Source organism: Podarcis filfolensis (genome assembly GCF_964270895.1).
Source record: "Podarcis filfolensis genome assembly, chromosome: 3".
In the NCBI taxonomy this organism is placed as follows: Eukaryota; Metazoa; Chordata; class Lepidosauria; order Squamata; family Lacertidae; genus Podarcis; species Podarcis filfolensis.
In genome coordinates, this window is record NC_139606.1 from 33,188,693 (window position 1) to 33,207,460 (window position 18,768).

The 18,768-nt window shown below is 43.6% G+C and overlaps 1 protein-coding gene across 5 annotated transcripts in view; it reads right to left on the reverse strand.

Moving 5' to 3' along the window:
• Nucleotides 1-15,647: 15,647 nt before the first annotated feature.
• ELOVL5 (ELOVL fatty acid elongase 5) overlaps nucleotides 15,648-18,768 on the reverse strand; it is a 67,013-nt gene continuing 63,892 nt past the window's right edge. For all 5 annotated transcript variants that reach the window (XM_083607421.1, XM_083607420.1, XM_083607418.1 and 2 more), the window contains one exon: nucleotides 15,648-18,278. In XM_083607421.1, coding sequence (XP_083463547.1) covers nucleotides 18,147-18,278 — 132 coding nt within the window. In that variant the 3' untranslated portion in view covers nucleotides 15,648-18,146. The remainder of the gene's footprint in view (nucleotides 18,279-18,768) is intronic.

Below are 18,768 nucleotides of genomic sequence, written 5' to 3' on the forward strand. Positions count from 1 at the left end.
ACGCTGTTTACCTTCCCGCAGGAGTGGTACCTATTTATCTACTTGCACTTTGACGTACTTTCGAACTGCTAGGTTGGCAGGAGCAGGGACTGAGCAACGGGAGCTCACCCCGTCACAGGGATTTGAACCACCGGCCTTCTGATTGGCAAGTCCTAGGCTCAGTGGTTTAGACCACAGTGCCACCCACATCCCGTACAGCAAATATACTTAAGACTAAAAACCTAACATGTAGAAACTCGTGGTAAAGTCCCGTTTACCCAGCTGGGAAAAACCTGTCGGAACGACAACAAAAAAGTCTTCAGTTGCTTCAGGAAAGTTCAGATAATGGGCATCTGTCGTATCGTGGTGGGAATGCTATTCCACTGAACAACAGCAGACACAGTAAAAGCCCTGAGCGGCTTTGAATCTTTTAGGAAAAACTGTCCTGCATATTGCAGCAATCTACTGGGTGCGTGAGAGATAGGGCAATAACTTGGTCCCAAGCTGTAAAAGGCCTTCAATATTAGTCCCAAAATATTCAACTTGGCTTGGTAGGAGAGTGGCAGCCCAGGTGAATCCCGCAAGCAGGATGTTATATGCTGCTGGCACTAAGCTCTGTATGTTCTGCACCAGCTGTAGCCTCCCGACCAAGAGCAAGGGTAGCCCTACACAGGGTGCACTGTGGTAATCCAATGTATGGACAACTATGGCCAAGTTGTCCTCTTCTAGGAATGGCCACAGCTGTCAAACCAACCAAAGTTGGTAAAAAAGGCACTCCTAGCCACCGAGGACACCTGAGTGGGACACTTTGTCAACTGAAGACTTCTGCTTGGCTAAGCTATTGGCAGTGACAGCCACATACCTGCCTGGCCAATGCACTAGTGACCAACCTCCATGGTCAGAAGCATCATGCCCCTGAGTACCAGTTTCAGGGCATCACAGGTGAGGAGAATGATGTCTTGCTCAGGTTCCGCTGGCAGCCTTCCCATCTGACGGGTCACTGTGAGAACAGAGTGCTGGATTAGATAGGTCCTCAGCCTTGGGTCACATCAGGGATCTTCTGATGTTCTTACTCACCTTCGGGCGACAAAGATGGTGAGGGAATCTGAAGATCAATTCCTATAATTTACGGCTTAAGGGGTTAGACAGATCAGTTCTAGAGATGAGGTGATTAAGAGGCAACGATAGACATCTTAAAATATTTGAGGGGCTGAAAACCCATCTATTTACTGAGGACTTTGATGCCTGAGATGTGTGTTTTCAGGGACCCACCCTATTCCCATAACTGTAACTGGTTTTAACTGGTTTTAATGCTGGATTTTGGGATCAGCCTGCCCTGTGAGAGGTAGGTAATAAATGATTAATAACAGATATGGAGTAGGGAACCTTCTGCCTGAGGGATGCATTTTCTCATGGGCAATGTTCTGGGCAACCTAGTGATGGACGTGGCCAGAGGCAAAAGCAGGCGGAATAATGGCTATGAGTGCCTACCGCTGTACAGTAGACGTTCCTCACAAAAGTCATAAGCCTTTACACCAGGCATAGGCAAACTCAGCCCTCCAGATGTTTTGAGGCTATAACTCCCATCATCCCTGACCTGTTAGCTAGGGATAAAGGGAGTTGTAGTCCCAAAACATATGGAGGGCCGAGTTGGCCTATGCCTGTTCCACACCCACATCCTCACCTCTCTGTTCAAGGAGACACTTCAACTAGGCAAAAGTCCTCTTAGAGGGCATGGAGCTTGGTCTATAAGAGGTGGGACCCTGGGAGAGTCCTGAGCCCCAGCTCATGAGGCCTGGGCTTGATGTCCCCAACCTCTGAGATAGATGACCCAACCAATCCCTTCTCTCTTATTCATCAGGATAGGAATGATAGGGGAAAGGATTTTGATTTCCAGGTGGTACGAGCTTTTCAAACTCGGAATCAACCTGCTTTGGAAATTGACAGGCTCTCCTTCGTTAGAGGTATTTAAGCAGAGGCTGGATGGTGGCCACATCTCTGGTTTCCTGCAGCAGATTTCTTGCATGGGCAGCAGGTTAGAGCTCAAGTCAACGATTCTAAGCAGAAACTCTTTGGAATCCAGGACAAGCAACCTACAGGCCTGGTGATCTTGTAATGCATAACTATGTCCAGCACTCTGAGGAACTTCAAAGAGATTTAAGCAAGCAAGCAAGCAGAGTGCCTGCCTTGGGCACTCCGTACCCTTAAGCCAGTGACCTGGTGTACTAGTGCTGAATGCTATTACTGCCCTGCAGATGCCTCAAGTGAAGCTGTCCTGGGAATTTCCACACTAGGTGTGCACACACACAATGCCTTCAAAGCACAATCGGAGCACATTCTTTCCCTCCAATAATTCCAAGTAGTTCTGTGGTTCACCCCTCGCAAAGTTACATATGAAGTTGTTTTCAAATTATTGTTCTCCTGTGCTTCTTCTGTTTCCTTTCTGGAGCTCACACAATCCTACCTTCTTCTCTCTCTTTTTTGCAGTGGAGAGAACCAGAATAGGAGCGCAATCTCTGTAAGCTGTGCTAGATCATCTCCTGCCTCTTTGAAGATGTGTAGTTTAGAGGGGTGTGGTGACATGTCAGGCACCTGAGCCCTAGCTCATTCACCACACAATTTTCACTTCCAACATATTCTCACTGTTAGCATTCTGGTCTGTGCCAATGTTTGTTATTATTCTGATCAATTAAAAGAATGAAATAAAAAGTTGGAGGAACTCTGCTAAGCCCTGTTAAGAGCCAAAGGAATAAGCTGTTTACTGCAGCAACCCAATCTCCTTGATTGTATCGGAGCTAAGAGCAAAGGTCACAGTTATGTTCCAGCCACAGGACAGAGCTCCCGGGAAGCCTAAAAGGCTTTCAGATGGGGGGGGGGGATAAATGCTACACTGGAGAAGTGTAGCTGCACCTGCTTCTTTTGTACTGATGAGTCCTAGGAATAGGAATACAGTGGTACCTCGGGTTAAGTACTTAATTCATTCCAGAGGCCGGTTCTTAACCTGAAACTGTTCTTAACCTGAAGCACCACTTTAGCTAATGGGGCCTCCCGCTGCTGCCATGCTGCCGGAGCACAATTTCTGTTCTCATCCTGAAGCAAAGTTCTTAACCTGAGGTACTATTTCTGGGTTAGCGGAGTCTGTAACCTGAAGCGTATGTAACCTGAAGCGTATGTAACCCGAGGTACCACTGTACATCCGTTTCAGCTCCTCATTTCTCCAGACCTCTAGGTTCAGTTCTCCAGAGTTTGCGATTTACTTATTTATTTTCAGGCGGTTAGTGTCTGTACATGGAATGGGGAGGGCACCATCTTATCCTTTGTCTTGGGTCTAGCCCTAATTGAGAGGGTAAACCCTGCTCTGTACAGCTTCAGACTGCCAGTAAATGTTTAAATGATGGAATAGCCCAAGTTCCTTCCACAAACAAGTGCTGGTGCTATCACTTCCCCTTTTGGCCACCCTACTCTTTTCCATCTCACCACATCACCATCACCATTATTATTATTATTATTATCATTATTATTTTGCTATTGGTGGCCATTGTTGATGGCAGCCCTCGTCTCCCTTGTTCGTAAAAAAGGTAAAGGTAAAGGGACCCCTGACCATTAGGTCCAGTCGTGGCCGACTCTGGGGTTGCGGCGCTCATCTCGCTTTATTGGCCGAGGGAGCCGGCATACAGCTTCCAGGTCATGTGGCCAGCATGACTAAGCCGCTTCTGGCGAACCAGAGCAGTGCACGGAAACACCGTTTACCTTCCCGCCAGAGTGGTATCTATTTATCTACTTGCACTTTGACGTGCTTTCGAACTGCTAGGTGGGCAGGAGCTGGGACCGAACAACGGGAGCTCACCCCATTGCGGGGATTCAAACCGCCGACCTTCTGATCGGCAAGCCCTAGGCTCTGTGGTTTAACCCTTAGTGCCACCCATGTCCCTCTTCCCTTGTTTGTAGGCTGCTGCAAAAAGACTTCCTGCCAGTACATGTCCCACACTGAAGCGCTGTGGCTGCCAACCTCTTTGGGCCTGCCATTGTCATTTAAACAATTCCAGACCCTGCCACAAGAGTGATTGCGACCAATCGGCCAATCAGATACTGCCTTTAGGATCACAGAGCCAATAAGAACATTGGGAGTGATGAAGGGAAGGGCTCAGGGAATGTTGGCTTGCTCCAGACACTGCTCTGGTGCCTTCATTGGCCTTATAATGCACACACACCGCCCCTGGTGCCATCTGATTGGCAGAGCTGGCTGCTATTCCCTATCTTTGAGACTGGAAATGATTTTGGTTCAAATGGTGGGCAGCTGAAGCTTCAGCTGCCAATGCAGAGGTTTGCTTGCTACTATCCTGTCATGGTTGTTTGCTGGTTTCGGAGGCCTCCTGGATTGAGGCTGGCCTCTGGAGCTGTTCCTCATAGTCTGGGCTTACTACCAATACAAACAAAACTGGTATCTCAGGAGAAGAAGCTGAAATTTTCTGGATAAGTGGTTTTCTGTGTGGAGGGGATGTTTGTGCACGGAGGAGCACTCAGCTGTGTAAAACTCCAACCTGCCGACTGAAAGGGACGAGTTCAGAGACAGGTTTACCCCCTGAGTGAGAGACCGTATCCTTACGTTTCATCTAGCATCAGCTGGGAATGCATTTTAAAGTTTAACATCTTTGCACCAAATCAGGACGGCAAAAGCATGCGGTTATTAAAAGAGATCGCCTGGAGTTTGTAAAAAATGTAACAGCAGGGGGACAGAACAAGCCTCTCTGTAGTTTTGAATGTCTGGTGTCTGTGGGAGGGCATCACACTTCCCCAAAGCCAACTAGAACCAAAGGGCAAAATTATTCGCTGGCTATGTACAATGGATTTAAAGCCAGATCAAACAACTGCACTGAAAGCAAACCATAAACCAAGGCTGAGTAAAGTCCTCATCTGCTTTTGAAATAAATTATGTTTAATGAAAGACAAGGGGGTGGAGTATTTCTGATGCAACAAAACTGACTAGGTTCAAGTAGCCTCCATAAGGCAAAGCAAAGTAGTGTTTACATTGAACCAGATGAGAATCCTGGGAACCTTAGTTTGCTAAGCATGCTGGGAATTGTAGCTTTGTGAGGGGTAAAATACAGTCCTCCTGTTGTAAGGATTGCTGAGATAATGTAAGCAAAGCACCTGTAAATATTCGATTTTTATTTTGTTCTTTATTTATTTGCAATAGTTATATACTGAAGTCTAAGAAAAAAAATAGTAGGTTATATTAAGAAACCAGTTAAAGAGGATGGAACTCGATATGAGGGAGTTTTAAAATGCAATCATATGTAATTACATTTATAAACATCGAGCGTGGGTGAGCGGAAAGTCATTAATATTGTAGAATAGGATTATAATTATTGATTGTTAAAATGTAATTTTGAATCTTGAAACCACTTTCATCAGTATCGCTTCTTTGGACTTCTGAAGGGGCTTATGTCAATTTAATTTTAGATGGAAGAACTGATAATTATTGCATTGTATCATGTATTCTCAATAACCTCTGAAGGCCAAAACTGGAAGCCTTCCTGTTCCATAAACTCAAAAAGCAGTGCAATGTAAGACGCTCTTTCTCAGCTCTTTCGCAAACACGAAATATTGACCTACTTACTGTATAAGATTTCTATTCTTCTCAGAATTACAGAGCTAACCAAACCTCTGTGTGGGAGATGTGCAGGAGGAGTAATAAGAAGTGCTTCACTCGTGGCTATCTTGTACTAAGCAGGGAGACAGTCTAGATGACTTTCTAGGTCCCTGACAACTCAATTATTCTTTGTGAATGGTATTGGTTGCCCATGGAGTCTGTTAAGGGCTGTTAATGACACACCCTTAGCAGTAGTAATTTCCCAGCATTTTTTTTTTTTAATTCCCAGCATTTTTGAACTCGAGTGAACATGGAAATCTTTTAGCACAACATATAACAAAAGGGGTTTTCTTAATTGAGTGTGTGTGTGTGTGTGTGTGTGTGTGGACTTGAATATACATTTTGAATTAACAAAAACACTCTCGTTTACATATTGTATTTTTAACAGACTTTTTTTGAGTAATCGAAACAATTTACAACACAGCAAAACGAAGAACCAAGTGACGAACGGCCATTGTAAATCTGTAACGCATGGTTAGATATTTACATGTTGTATTAAGAGATTTCCATGTTCGCTCAAGCTCAAAAATGCTGAGAAATCACTACGGTCAAAGGTGCGTTTATGGGCCGCAACAATAAATGCTATTCTGAGTCTGATTCCATTGAATTGACACAGAACTAGTTATATAAATTTAAAAAACCCATTGCAGCCGCTTATTGAAGCCAACAGGAAGAAATAGATGGCGGACGACAAAAGGGTTTATTTTATTTTCATTTTTTGCAGCCTGATAACTATTTCATAAATATTTCTGGTAGTGTGAATCCTTTTGGAAGGATGTTGGCGCTTGTATGTTCTGCAGGATGCATCAAGTTTCTCAGCACGAGAGGAGAGAACGTGTCCCTGCACAGCTGAAGTGGCTACTCAATTAGTTTTAGAGCTCAGCCAGCTGTGAAGAAAAATCGCATTGGGAAATATATGACAGTTTGAAATAAAGCAAATTAACTTTGCCATAAGTCTGAAGGACATGGAGGACTGTGGCCTCTTCACATTATCAAAGTACCTGAACTAATCAGGAGATAAAGCAAAGCGCAGCAGGCATTAGGAGCTACATTAAGCAGCCATTTTGGAACCGGGCCCTGACAACAGCTGACATTTTTTGCCCAGTTACAATCAACCAGGGATCAATTTCCTTGGGAACATGGAATGACCTGTAACATACTCTTTGCATCTTTAACTCTCTTATCTTCAGATGCACAGTTATTGGCGCAAGCTTTTAACTTTTTTTCCCTACCAGATTGACTTCCTTTATCAGCTTTTAGAAAGTTCCTTCCTCATGAATTAATCACACTGATGGAATACCATCACTGCAATGGATCCCTGTTGCCCCACTGAAGCTACTCCTGCTGGCATGCTGATTGCAATAGCTTGTGTTCTTTGTGTTTATATTGATTTAAAAACAACATCATGGTGTATTTGGGCTATGAATACAGAGGCATACAGGTTTTTAATGTTCTGTTACGAATTTTCATCCACGAATCCCCCATCTTGAACAGCCTGGCTTTCAGGCTATTGCCCCTGACTACATTTCTGCCCCTCTTATGACCCCTTTTTCAGACACTGATGAGAGTGATCTTCTTCGGGAGAAATCCAAACCTGATATCCACTGGGATGGGCAGAGGTTAGAATAGGTGGCATGCTGGTGAAGACCTTCATCCTGGCTTAGCTGGAGATACGCTGATCAAAATTCTCTACACCAGCTCAGCCAAAGGCAGCTGACCCAAGGCTGGGGTTAGTCTTAGAAGAGAGGTGTGGTGGTGGAAGGATGAAAGGGAGACTTTCAAGTATTCCAAACTCCTTTCGACTCAGTTACGTGACCTACCAAGTCAGCACGAGCAAAAAAGGGAGGGTGTAAGTCGAGAAGAGTTTGGATTTGGATTTGATATCCCACTTTATCACTACCCAAAGGAGTCTCAAAGTGGCGAACATTCTCCTTTCCCTTCCTCCCCCACAACAAACACTCTGTGAGGTGAGTGAGGCTGAGAGACTTCAGAGAAGTGTGACTAGCCCAAAGTCACCCAGCAAATCCATGTGGAGGAGCGGAGACGCGAACCCGGTTCCTCAGATTACAAGTCTACCGCTCTTAACCACTACACCACACTGGCTCTCTAGTCAGCACTATTTTAAAGGCTTGTATTCGCTCTTTGAGACTGGGCCAGATCTGCTACCGGTAGCCCTACTCCTGAACCAGACCCTGCAACTGATTTAGTACTTTTGTATAAAATTGTGCAGTGTGGGGAGAAAGTGGATAAGAGAGAACTTTTTCTCCCTCTCCCATAGTGAGCACTCACACGTTACACTGTGGGTGCACTTTGCGGGATTGCGCACGACGCTTCGGACCCCAGGGAACTTTCCAGTTTGTATGGGCTGGCCTGCCTCTCCGTGTTATTCTGTGGAGGCTCACGCCCAGCCTCAGGTTACACAGGTTATGCAGGTTATATGCTGGGAGGTGGGGCCAGTCATATAAATAGGGGGTGGAGCCAGCAGCAGCCAGGCAGTCAGCTCAGGAGCTTCACCCACCCACCCCTCCCTTTGTTTAATGTTTATTGTTTACAGGTTAACCTTTTTCTTCCTGTTTAGCGGGCGCTGCTGCAGTCTTTTGACTGGTTGCTGTTGAAGAGTCGGGAAGAAATTTTCCTGCACTGGCAGGCTTTGTCCTTCCCGTAGCAATTCGTCACAACTTTGACGGTATAAGGCTTGGGCTTTAGTCTTTTCTTCTTCTTTTTCCAAATAATTTTTTATTATTTTCTTTACATTATCTTTTTTTCAACAATCCATACATCCATCAAAATATAAACCCTTTTGCTCTGCTGAGCTATGACTTCCCTCCATCCCTTCAGTTGCTATCCCTTATCACATTTTTTCGCATATTTTATTCTCACATCTTATCTATTTTACATTGTAGGAGTTACTTCAGTCCTGCTAGTGTTTTTAAATTTTTACAGCTGTCTTTTAAATACTCAATAAATTTACTCCAATTGTCCTGGAATCTCTGGTCGTCCTGGTCCCGGATCCTTCCTGTCAATTTGGCTAATTCCGCGTAGTCTGTCATCTTCACCTGCCACTCTGCAATGGTAGGAACTTCTTGTGATTTCCAATTTTGGCCCAGCAAAGTCCTTGCAGAAGCTGTGACATACATGAATAGTCTCTGGTCCTTTATCTTAATTTCCTTTAGTCTTTTCTTCCCTAAAATGGGGGAGGGACATGAAGTGGTGACTCACCCCCCCCCCCCGCCTGTGGCGGCGATTCCAGGGTCACCTCTTAAAGGGGTTGTGATATAGGTGTCACTGGCCATACACTGAAAGGTTGCCAGTGAACTACCTTGCATGCGGGGATATGAGGTGGGCTGCCTGCATACACATACATCTTGCAGAGCACCCCCATATCCCATTTACCCTTAGAAGCCCAATGCCTAAGCCAAGGTCTTCTACATTTGAAAGTTTAATAAAGTTGTGGCCAATTTTTAATCCATAACACGTGGTCATGTGTCATTATTACTTACTGGTGATCCCTGGGGGCTGAGGTGGTTGCCGCCTGGTCACGCAATATAATATCTCTTTATCTTTGCCACAAAGTGTGAGGAACTTGTTGTTTTCATCACACTTTCCTCCGAAGGACCTCAAGGGAACACTGCTCTACGTACTGACCAGAGACAGATCTGTTTAGCTGTAGAAAATGAAGCTGTGTCAGGTGAGTTCAGATGAGTCACTGGAGCAGGACAGATGATCACCTCCTTTCCATTTTAGGCACATTGGGTTAATGCAAAGTGTCAGAGCTGCTGCCTTTGAAGGATGCTGTCTCTGTGCAGAAATAGGTGCCCTTCAGACCTGTCCTTTCAAATATTTGCATGAAGCTTAGACTGGTACCCTGTTTGGAAAGTTACATTGGTCTTCTGTAAGAAGCAGCTCAACTCCAAGGACATTAGCATAATGTTAAAGCACTAATTATCAAATACAATGAGCTACATTCCCATTACGGTAATTTAAAACAAGACTTAATTCTCTACTAAGATCTTAAATTCAACCACACAATGGACAGAGGGCCAGAATCCAGCTAATAGGTAAGCATAGAGTAAGTTGGTTAGTAGAGTGTGGAACTCAGAGCTTAAGAGCGTGGTAGATTGGGAAGATCTTTTCAGCTATGAATCTTGCTTACTGACCTGGGGCAGCTGATTTATATCAGTCTTACCCACCTTACAGACTTTTTTTGAAGGGCAAGACTGGAAAATTCCACATTTGAAATATAATATTCTGGGCTTCTTGGAGGAAGGACAAGTTATGAGTACAATATTTATAATTACAGTTTTAAAAATAGATGATGTGGTATGTCCACTATCAGTTTATAAAGTGGGGAGAGGATTGTAGAGAACCAGCAGGATGGGAACAAACCCTCACTTCTCCCTATGCTTGTTATGGCCTATGATGTTTGACATTTAGACCATGGAAGCGTGGGAGCTGTGGTCTGAAGGAACATGAGACATGCCGAAGTAAAGCAAGTCTCTGTCTGCTCAATGACTGAATGGGAACCCAATTTATGCTGCCTCACATTTAATGGACGACAGACAGAATGCATAAAGTCAGGACTGCCCATCAGTCAACACTAGGAACCGTACGGTTGCCATGGACAATTCATTGCAGGAGAAAAGGAGGAGAACTTCTGCCTTTAATTTCCCTCACAGTTCATTGTGCAGGGTCCAGTTTGTAAAATTCGTTATCAAAATATGAACACCCTATAATCTAGTGGCAACTTGAATTACTCCCCTCCCCCTCAGTTTTCCCTAAGAGTTGCTACTGTATGCAAAGAGGTCTGACGGGGTAGCAGGGAAATGTGTTCTTCGTTGTCTTGTCAGAGGACGTTATATTCTGGCTGTCAGCACCACGGAGAACTCCTACAAGGGCATATCAAAATTGTTACCTTGCAAATAATTGATGACAGCTCTGTTTGCAGAAAACCCTTTCCCTCTCCTCTGCCAGACAAATTTTAGAAATTCTGGGATGAGCTTCCTAAGATTCACAGTGGTGTTGGGGTGGGGGGCAGACCTCTTCCTTAGTTCTGATACCATTCCTCCATTTAGAGTTTTATATCTTGTTCTATGCATCTTGCTGGCCGTGTTGGATTCACACACCCCAGTCCACAAATAGGCCTTCTGTGTACAGTACAGAATGACTGCATTCATGATACAGAACAATTGACCAGCAGAGGCTTCGGCAAAAGATGAGCCAAGCACAGACTAGGTGATGATGTCTTATTGCACTGACTTGTCAGAGAATGTCTTGCAAGGTTCATTATCAGAGCAACAAAGAGAACAGGATATGTGTTTGAATAAGCAACCAAGTCTGGAGATAAAACCAAAATTTGCTCCCTGCTCTCAGACCCTGATAAAGAACATCCAGTCGTTTGAAGATGAATCCAGGGATATTCAGGGTCTGTCCCCCGCTCCACCCCAAAACACCACTGCCTTTTTGGAGTGTTAGAAGGGAGCCTACTAACTTAAAAAGTTCAACACAAAATTCAGTGTATGCAATGGAAGCTAACTCTCATATGTTGGGAATTTTATTTATATTTCTGAACAATTGAGTTTCAGTAAGTAGATGACGGTCAAACTAGGTGTCACATTATTCACATATTTATAAATTGGCATGAACTGGTGTTAATTGCAGACACAGCTCCCACTTCTCCTACCACTTGTGTCAGGAAGGCAATGGAAGATTTATTCTTCATGCAAATAGCAGGTGTCAGATGGACAAGTTCAGGACCAGAGCAGAGGGCAAAGAGCCTGACGGCCCACCACAGTCCCTATACCTGTCAGGATCTGGATATGGTCCTCCCACCTGCAATTTCATTCTAACTGTTAGGTTGTGGGTGAACATATCAGACGACACAGTGATTCTTCAAACAGTTCTTGTTTATTCACAGGCCAGAACAGAACTGAACTGAAGGGTTCAGCCAGCCTGCTTATATAGAGCTCCACGAGAACGCAACAGTAACCATTTTCTGTAACTATCCAATCACTGAACGTCACTTTCGATCCCTTATTTGCATATGTGGACCTGAACTATCTACAGTATCCCCCTGCTGGCCCAGGGTGAGAACTTCAGTACATAACACTAACAACAATGGCTGATAGTCAACTAAATTGGAGTACAGTGATACCTTGGTAATCTGTTCCGAAAGACCGTTCCAAAACCAAAGCGTTCCAAAACCAAGGCGTGCTTTCCTATAGAAAGTAATGCAAAATGGATTAATCCATTCCAGACTTCAAAAAACCCCCCTAAAACAGCAATTGAACATGAATTTTACTATCTAATGAGACCATTGATCCATAAAATGAAAGCAATAAACAATGCACTGCCGTCACACAATCAATCAGTAGCTGAACTGGGTTCCACACAGTTACAAAAAACAAAACAAAAAAGAGCTGCAAAAACAAAAACGCCAACTAAATAGCAAAAACAGACAGACCTCAGTGTAACACTCAAAACAGAAGTGTAGCACTCAAATCGTCAGCGTAACATTCAAATCGGAAGCGTAATACTCAAAACAGAAGTGTGGCACTCAAAACAGAAGAATAACGCTCAAAACGGAGCACGTTCAGCTTCTGAAAAAAAGTTTGCAAGCTGGAACGCTTACTTCCGGGTTTGCAGTGTTTGGGTTCCAAGTTGTTTGAGTACCAAGGCATTTGAGAACCAAGGAACCACTGTAATCCTATTGTAATTAATGAGCCTGACCCAGTTAGGGCCATTACTTTTAGTAGGTCTAGAATCATAGAGTTGGAAGGGACGCAAGAGTCATCTAATCCAACCCCCTGAAAGCAGGAATACTTGGTTGAACGCCACTCTATAAATTCAATGGCTAATTGTGCAAACGAATGGTGTAGCATCCAATTTGCTCCTGATTTTAGGTACTAGTGTAAGTGGGTGATGGCAGCTTAGGGTTGACATAATGAAATAATGATCAATATTACGAAGAAGAATCTTTATATTCTGATTTGGGGCAGAAAGAGGAGCAATGCGGATATAACTTCCATAATATTATAAAATCCTGCAACCACTGGGTGTCAAACTGAGAGAACTGCCTGCTTCTCCACACTTGGCTGGGCTTTTGATACCCATCCCCAAAGCATTTTGAACTGTGTTTAAACTTCAGGAGGATTTCCAGCTCCCACAACCTCAGAAGTGTTTCAGTACAGTGGAACCTCAACTTATGTATGGCTCTACTTACATATGATTCCAGTTACGACCTTCAGTAGGTGCTTCCACTTATGAACTTTCCTCTAGATATGAACAGAGGCCTTGCTGGCAGCCTGGAGCTCGCCCGGCCAGCTGCGGAGCAGCACTGAGGCCTCTGCTGCCAGGGAGAGGGCCCCCATCCCACCCCCAAAGCTGTGGAAGAGGTGCCGCATACAAGAGGCACAGCAGGGCGCACTGCAGCCCCAAAGCCCACCGAGGAACTAACCTGAGGAAGTCCAGAGAAGAACCTGGCCTGGCAAGAAAAAAAAGTGACCCTGGCTGAAGTGCATCAGCTCTTTACTGACCCTTGCCCCACCCCCAGCTTGAAGCCAGGTAAGCCCACCCACCCTCAGCGCACATAAGGAAAAAAATAAATGTTTTCATCTACAATACTGTCTTATTTATTTTATAGTACAGTACATTGATTATTGCCTTCATTTTATGGATCTATGGTCTTGTTAGTAAAATCCATGTTAAATTGCTGTTTTAGGGGCTGTTTTTCATCGTCTAGAATGGATCAATTCACTTTTCCATTACAGTGGTACCTCAGGTTACATACACTTCAGGTTATATACACTTCAGTTTACAGACTCTGCTAACCCAGAAATATTACCTCGGGTTAAGAACTTTGCTTCAGGATGAGAACAGAAATCGTGCAGCAGCGGCAGCAGTCGGAGCCCCCATTAGCTAAAGTGGTGCTTCAGGTTAAGAACAGTTTCAGGTTAAGAACAGACCTCCAGAACAAATTAAGTTCTTAACCCGAGGTACCACTATACTTTCTATGGAAAAGTGTGCCTCTACTTATGTACGTTTCTAGTTATGACCGGACCTCCGGAACAGATTATGGTTGTAAGCAGAGGTTCCACTGTGGTAGGTTGTGATAGATGTGGGAGGGGGAGGGAAGAGAGGAATGTTGATGTTGAGATACCAGGAGGAACAGATGTCCCATTGAGGGTATGCGATCCTTGGCCAAGCCTCAAGTAGTTGACTGGATTGTGGCCTGGGACTCCTACGTTAAACTTCCATGTTCACAAGACTAGCCCACATCTCTTAAGAAGAATATAGAACAGGAGTGTGCAGCACACAATAAGACACCGTTCTCTCAGACAATTAGCAGACCCTCTGTGAGAGTTAAGTGATGAAAGCTAATGAAGAAAGGAGGAAAAAGCAAAAATTATATAGATATACAACCTGGTACCACAGTCATGGTGACTCAGGGGGGCTGTTGGAATCTGATTTTTGTATGTTTATATCATCATTATTTTTTAAGAAAGGAGAAGTTTGAATAGACCTGCAGTGGGGAAAATTGAGGGTCTCTTTGTGTTATGAGAAAAGGAATTTGATATACCAGGCAGCAAAGAAAAATGCTGGGTCAAAAAAGTAACAAAACCTCCACTGAATGTTGCAGAATGTTAAGTGGACCTCAGAGTGATCTGAATTGTGTGCCTCTGATAATTTTGAGAAGTTGATCTTTTATTTATGCAGACATCATTGAATGCCATGAAGCCATACCACAAATGCTTTCGTTTCTTTTCTTGCATGCTCCTGAATGCAGGAATTTTGTCTCCATTTTGAACTTTCACATTTGCACAAAACCAGAAAACTGCACATGCACACCTACAACTTCCTGCTTGTGTGGTCTAGCACTCTTCTTGTCTGGGGATTTATTTTTTTTTAATGATGCATGCACAGCTATCTGCAGGCATGCATAGTCACTACTGAGTTAGCGTCATAGCTGTCAACGTTTCCCTTTTTTAAAGGGAAATTCCCTTATTCCGAATAGGATTCATCACAAGAAAAGGGAAAAGTTGACAGCTATGGTTAGCGTAACAGAATCAACAAATTAGAAGGCAGAGACAAATACAAAATGGGACACCTACTGGTATAAACGAGAAAGACCCAAGTTCCTCCTCATTTATGAATGCAAATATGTGCAGGTGTGGACTACTTTGGTATAATTCAAAAGTGGGGGTGGGGGGGTGGGTCAACAGCTAAATAATGATCAAATGTGGACAATCCCTTAGTGTTACGTACAAACTAGGAATCCTGGTTTATAAAAAGCAGTGGCTGGTTTCTAAACAAGGCAACTTCAAACCCAAACATTATGAAGCTGGCTTGTTTAACTAACCATTGTTTTGTACATAATACTTAGCGGGACGTGGGTGGCACTGTGGTCTAAACCACTGAGCCTCTTGGGCTTGCCGGACAGGTGGTTGACGGTTCGAATCCCTGTGACAGGGTGAGCTCCTGTTGTTCGGTCCCAGCTCCTGCCAGCCTAGCAGTTTGAAAGCACAACAGTGCGACTAGATAAATAGGTACCCCTGTGGCAGGAAGGTAAACAGTGTTTCTGTGCGCTCTGGCTTCCGTCACGGTGTCCCGTCGCACCAGAAGCTGTTTAGTCATGCTGGCCACATGACCCGGAAAGCTGTCTGTGGACAAACGCCGGCTCCCTCGGCCTGAAAGTGAGATGAGTGCAGCAACCCCATAGTCGCCTTTGACTGGACTTAACTGTCCAGGGGTCCTTTACCTTTCTTTTTTTTTACCTTAATACTTACGCAAAACTAAACTTAGGTAAATTACTTATCCAAGCCATGTGGCAGAAGGGACTACATTAGCCCAGTGTTTATAGGCTCATGCAGGCTCACCCACGTAACACTAAGCCATGGTTTAGTGGTCAGTTGATGGCTTCATTTGCACATAACAGAACTGTTAATAATGAAAATTTCACTTCCACGGCAAAGCTTCTCAAATCCACTAAGATGCCACTGTATTGAAACGCAGGCACAGGTACTCAATAACAATTTAATGATTAAAAACACAAAATGTTGACAATGTCAATATTTCAGACAAGCTAGTTTTTTTTATTTTTAGCACACATGTTTAGACAGCATATTTTGAATGATGAAGCTGCTGTATGAAATATGTAGACTTTGCAAATCAGTACCTAGAAACCAAGGACACATACATACACACAAGCTTTGAGAACATAAAGCAGACAAACATAAACTGGTTCTGCCTCTCATTTCAAAAACAAGCAAAAAATAAAAAATAAAAATAATATGCGAGCCCATTAGGGAAAACACATTAGTTCCCCCAATAGCAGCTGTGCAAAAACATGGTAAAACTGATATTTGTATAAATATCAAATTATACTTAATATATAAACTTGGGGGATGGAAGCAACAGGATGGCTTGACACAAATGAATTTCAATGACCAACAAGTTAGTAGGCTAAAACTCCACCAAATTACATAGTATATCCATTAAAGGTGCCTGCTTTATGACATTGCAAGTGTGGGGGGGCGGGGAAGTTTCCAACACACTTTATACAAGTTTCTTAATAAACTTTTAACAGGCCGAGGAAGTACAGGTGAAATACACAACACACACTAAGAAACAGACATTCATCACCAATCTATTTCCAAGGGTTTTTCGCAAGACAACAATAAAAGTCTGGCATGGCCCAATTTGCACACTTTGCAGCACACACACACACACACACACACACACACAACCCCCTTTGCTATAGGCACATTTTTTAAGTCAATGGTTTGGATCCAAAGGCTGACTCCGTGTGAGTGAAGGGTATCTCTGCTTGCTCTGAGGGAGCTCCCCATTTCCCCTCAGCTGTAGCCCCCCTTGCCACAAGCCAAACCCCATCCTCATCATTCTCAAGGATCCTCTGAACTCCGGGTCAGCTTTCTGAGAAAAAGGGAAGTGATGGAAACCCTGTTCTGCCAGTGGGATTCCACCTGTGGCTGTTGGAATCCGACTCAAAGCTTGCAAGCAAGCAAGAAAAACACCAGCTAAGAATTGCAAGCTCAGTTTTGTCAAACAATGGAGAATGTGGACATGTCACAACTTCTGCAACAGTCAGAAAACTGCTTTGCAGTTAAATTGCAGGTAGGTCAATGGTTGGCTGGCCAGGATGCAACCTGGAGATTCACTTTTACATCTTTTAAACTTTTAACGAACTGGGGGGATGAACCAGCTGTGGCTTCTACACAGTTTCTGGTCAGAAGGATAGGGAAGAAAAATGCCGCAGGTGGTTCATCTCACACTTCTGTGGCAATTTTAAAAGGGACAGGCTACAACTTGGGAATGTCGATTTTTAAAGGGAGTAAGATGTCTCTCCCCCCCCCCCCCATTGCATTCTCTAATGCTGAAAGAAGGGGAGAGAGTCAGCATTCAGATACGGATGCTGCTTAAGTGCCAATTAACTTCCCCGTCACTTATGCAAATTAAAACCTAGTTGACAAAATCAAACTGAACCACCAAACTGCTGCAGACTTGTGATAATGGAACTAAAAAGACAGTAAGCACAATCAAACGTCTTTCTCCTGCACAATTCGTGACTGAAATGAAGAGTCCAGCTTTTCCCGTGAATCTTTCATTTCAAAAAGATCACGTGTGGGAGAATTACTCCAACTTCAGTGCAACACAGAGCAGACTTCTAGATGACTCACGAAAGGAGCCCAACTCATCTAGGATGGCTTCTAAACAGTCCATTTTGTTCTTGGGACCCTCAAATACAGGGGCACACACAGGCTGCATCATTGATCAAGAGTGCACATGAGCATGTGCAAGCTGTCTTATCCCAGCTGCCACCCAACAAGCATTTTGAAGGGGGAAAGCCATTCTTTCTACACATGTGCACCGTTCACAACAGACACTATAGCATGTCTATTTGGTAACTGGGTGTCAGCCCCGTGAGAAGTCGCTCCCAGAGTCAAAACATTTCCATACATTTTCAAACCAGTATTAAGTTTTGGGCCCTGCTTTACTTCAAATTTAAGGCATGTGTGTTTTAAACTACTGGGGGAGGAAAAACACCTTAACACAGACAAAAAAACCTTTGTTGTACAAATCACAATCACATGCATTATCTACAGTTAAAAAATATGAGTTTGGATTACAGTCTTGAAATTGTGAATCATAATTCAGCACCTATCATATTGACTAGTAAGGCAACTGCAGTGACGAATATATCTATGTATTTATATATAGATATATGCACACATACTACAATAATACTCCCTTCCACAGTTTACACTCGTGTCTGTGACCACCCAGTATGATCAACACCATCAACTTGAGCCTATGGATAGTTTCTAGGATGTTTTGCACTTGTTAAGTCCTACATAAATCAACACTATTCTAGGCAGGAATAGCTACAGTAGCTGTCAAGAATTATATCAGTGCACAACACATATTGTGCTTACAATCAGATGATTTTTGTTGTTGTTGTTGTTGCCCGGAATATCAAAATGGCTTCTCAGTTTGGTCTTCAATCCTTCCTTTGTTTTCTTTGCTTCACATTGTTCTCAAGGGAAGAAAAGCTATTTGTATACCCGTTCACAGCAGCCATGGAACCATTCTGATACTCTTTCCTTCTGGACGCTGCCTTTTTGTTGTAAGTCTAAAAAAAATAAATCACATAGGTCAGTAGTGAGCTTTCGCCCCACACAGCAACAATGCAGCAAACTTGCCAATTTCATTTTGTTATTTAACAAGCATCTTGCCCCTTCGTATGGACGTAAGACTAGGAAGCATACACCCTATTCAGATTCAAAGACAAAACATAACATCCCTGTTTGATATCTTGGTATGGGAGCAAGGTATGGTTTGTACAAACCATAACTTCCCATATAAAATGGAACAGGAAACTACAGTTTGTTTGCGAGCTAGTGGGAGGAAGAGTGGCCAAAGGAAAGGCAAGAATGAAACCAAGACTCTTGCCTTTGTGCCCCTAAACTATGGTTAATGTTAACCACAGTTTGTTGGGACAAGCCAGTTTCTTAACCTATAATTTGAAGTTGGCTTGGTTTCAACCTACCATAGTTAAGATTAACCCGTCTGCTGACGACACAGAAAGCTGCAGTTAATCTAAAACTGATGTGGAAGTTTCC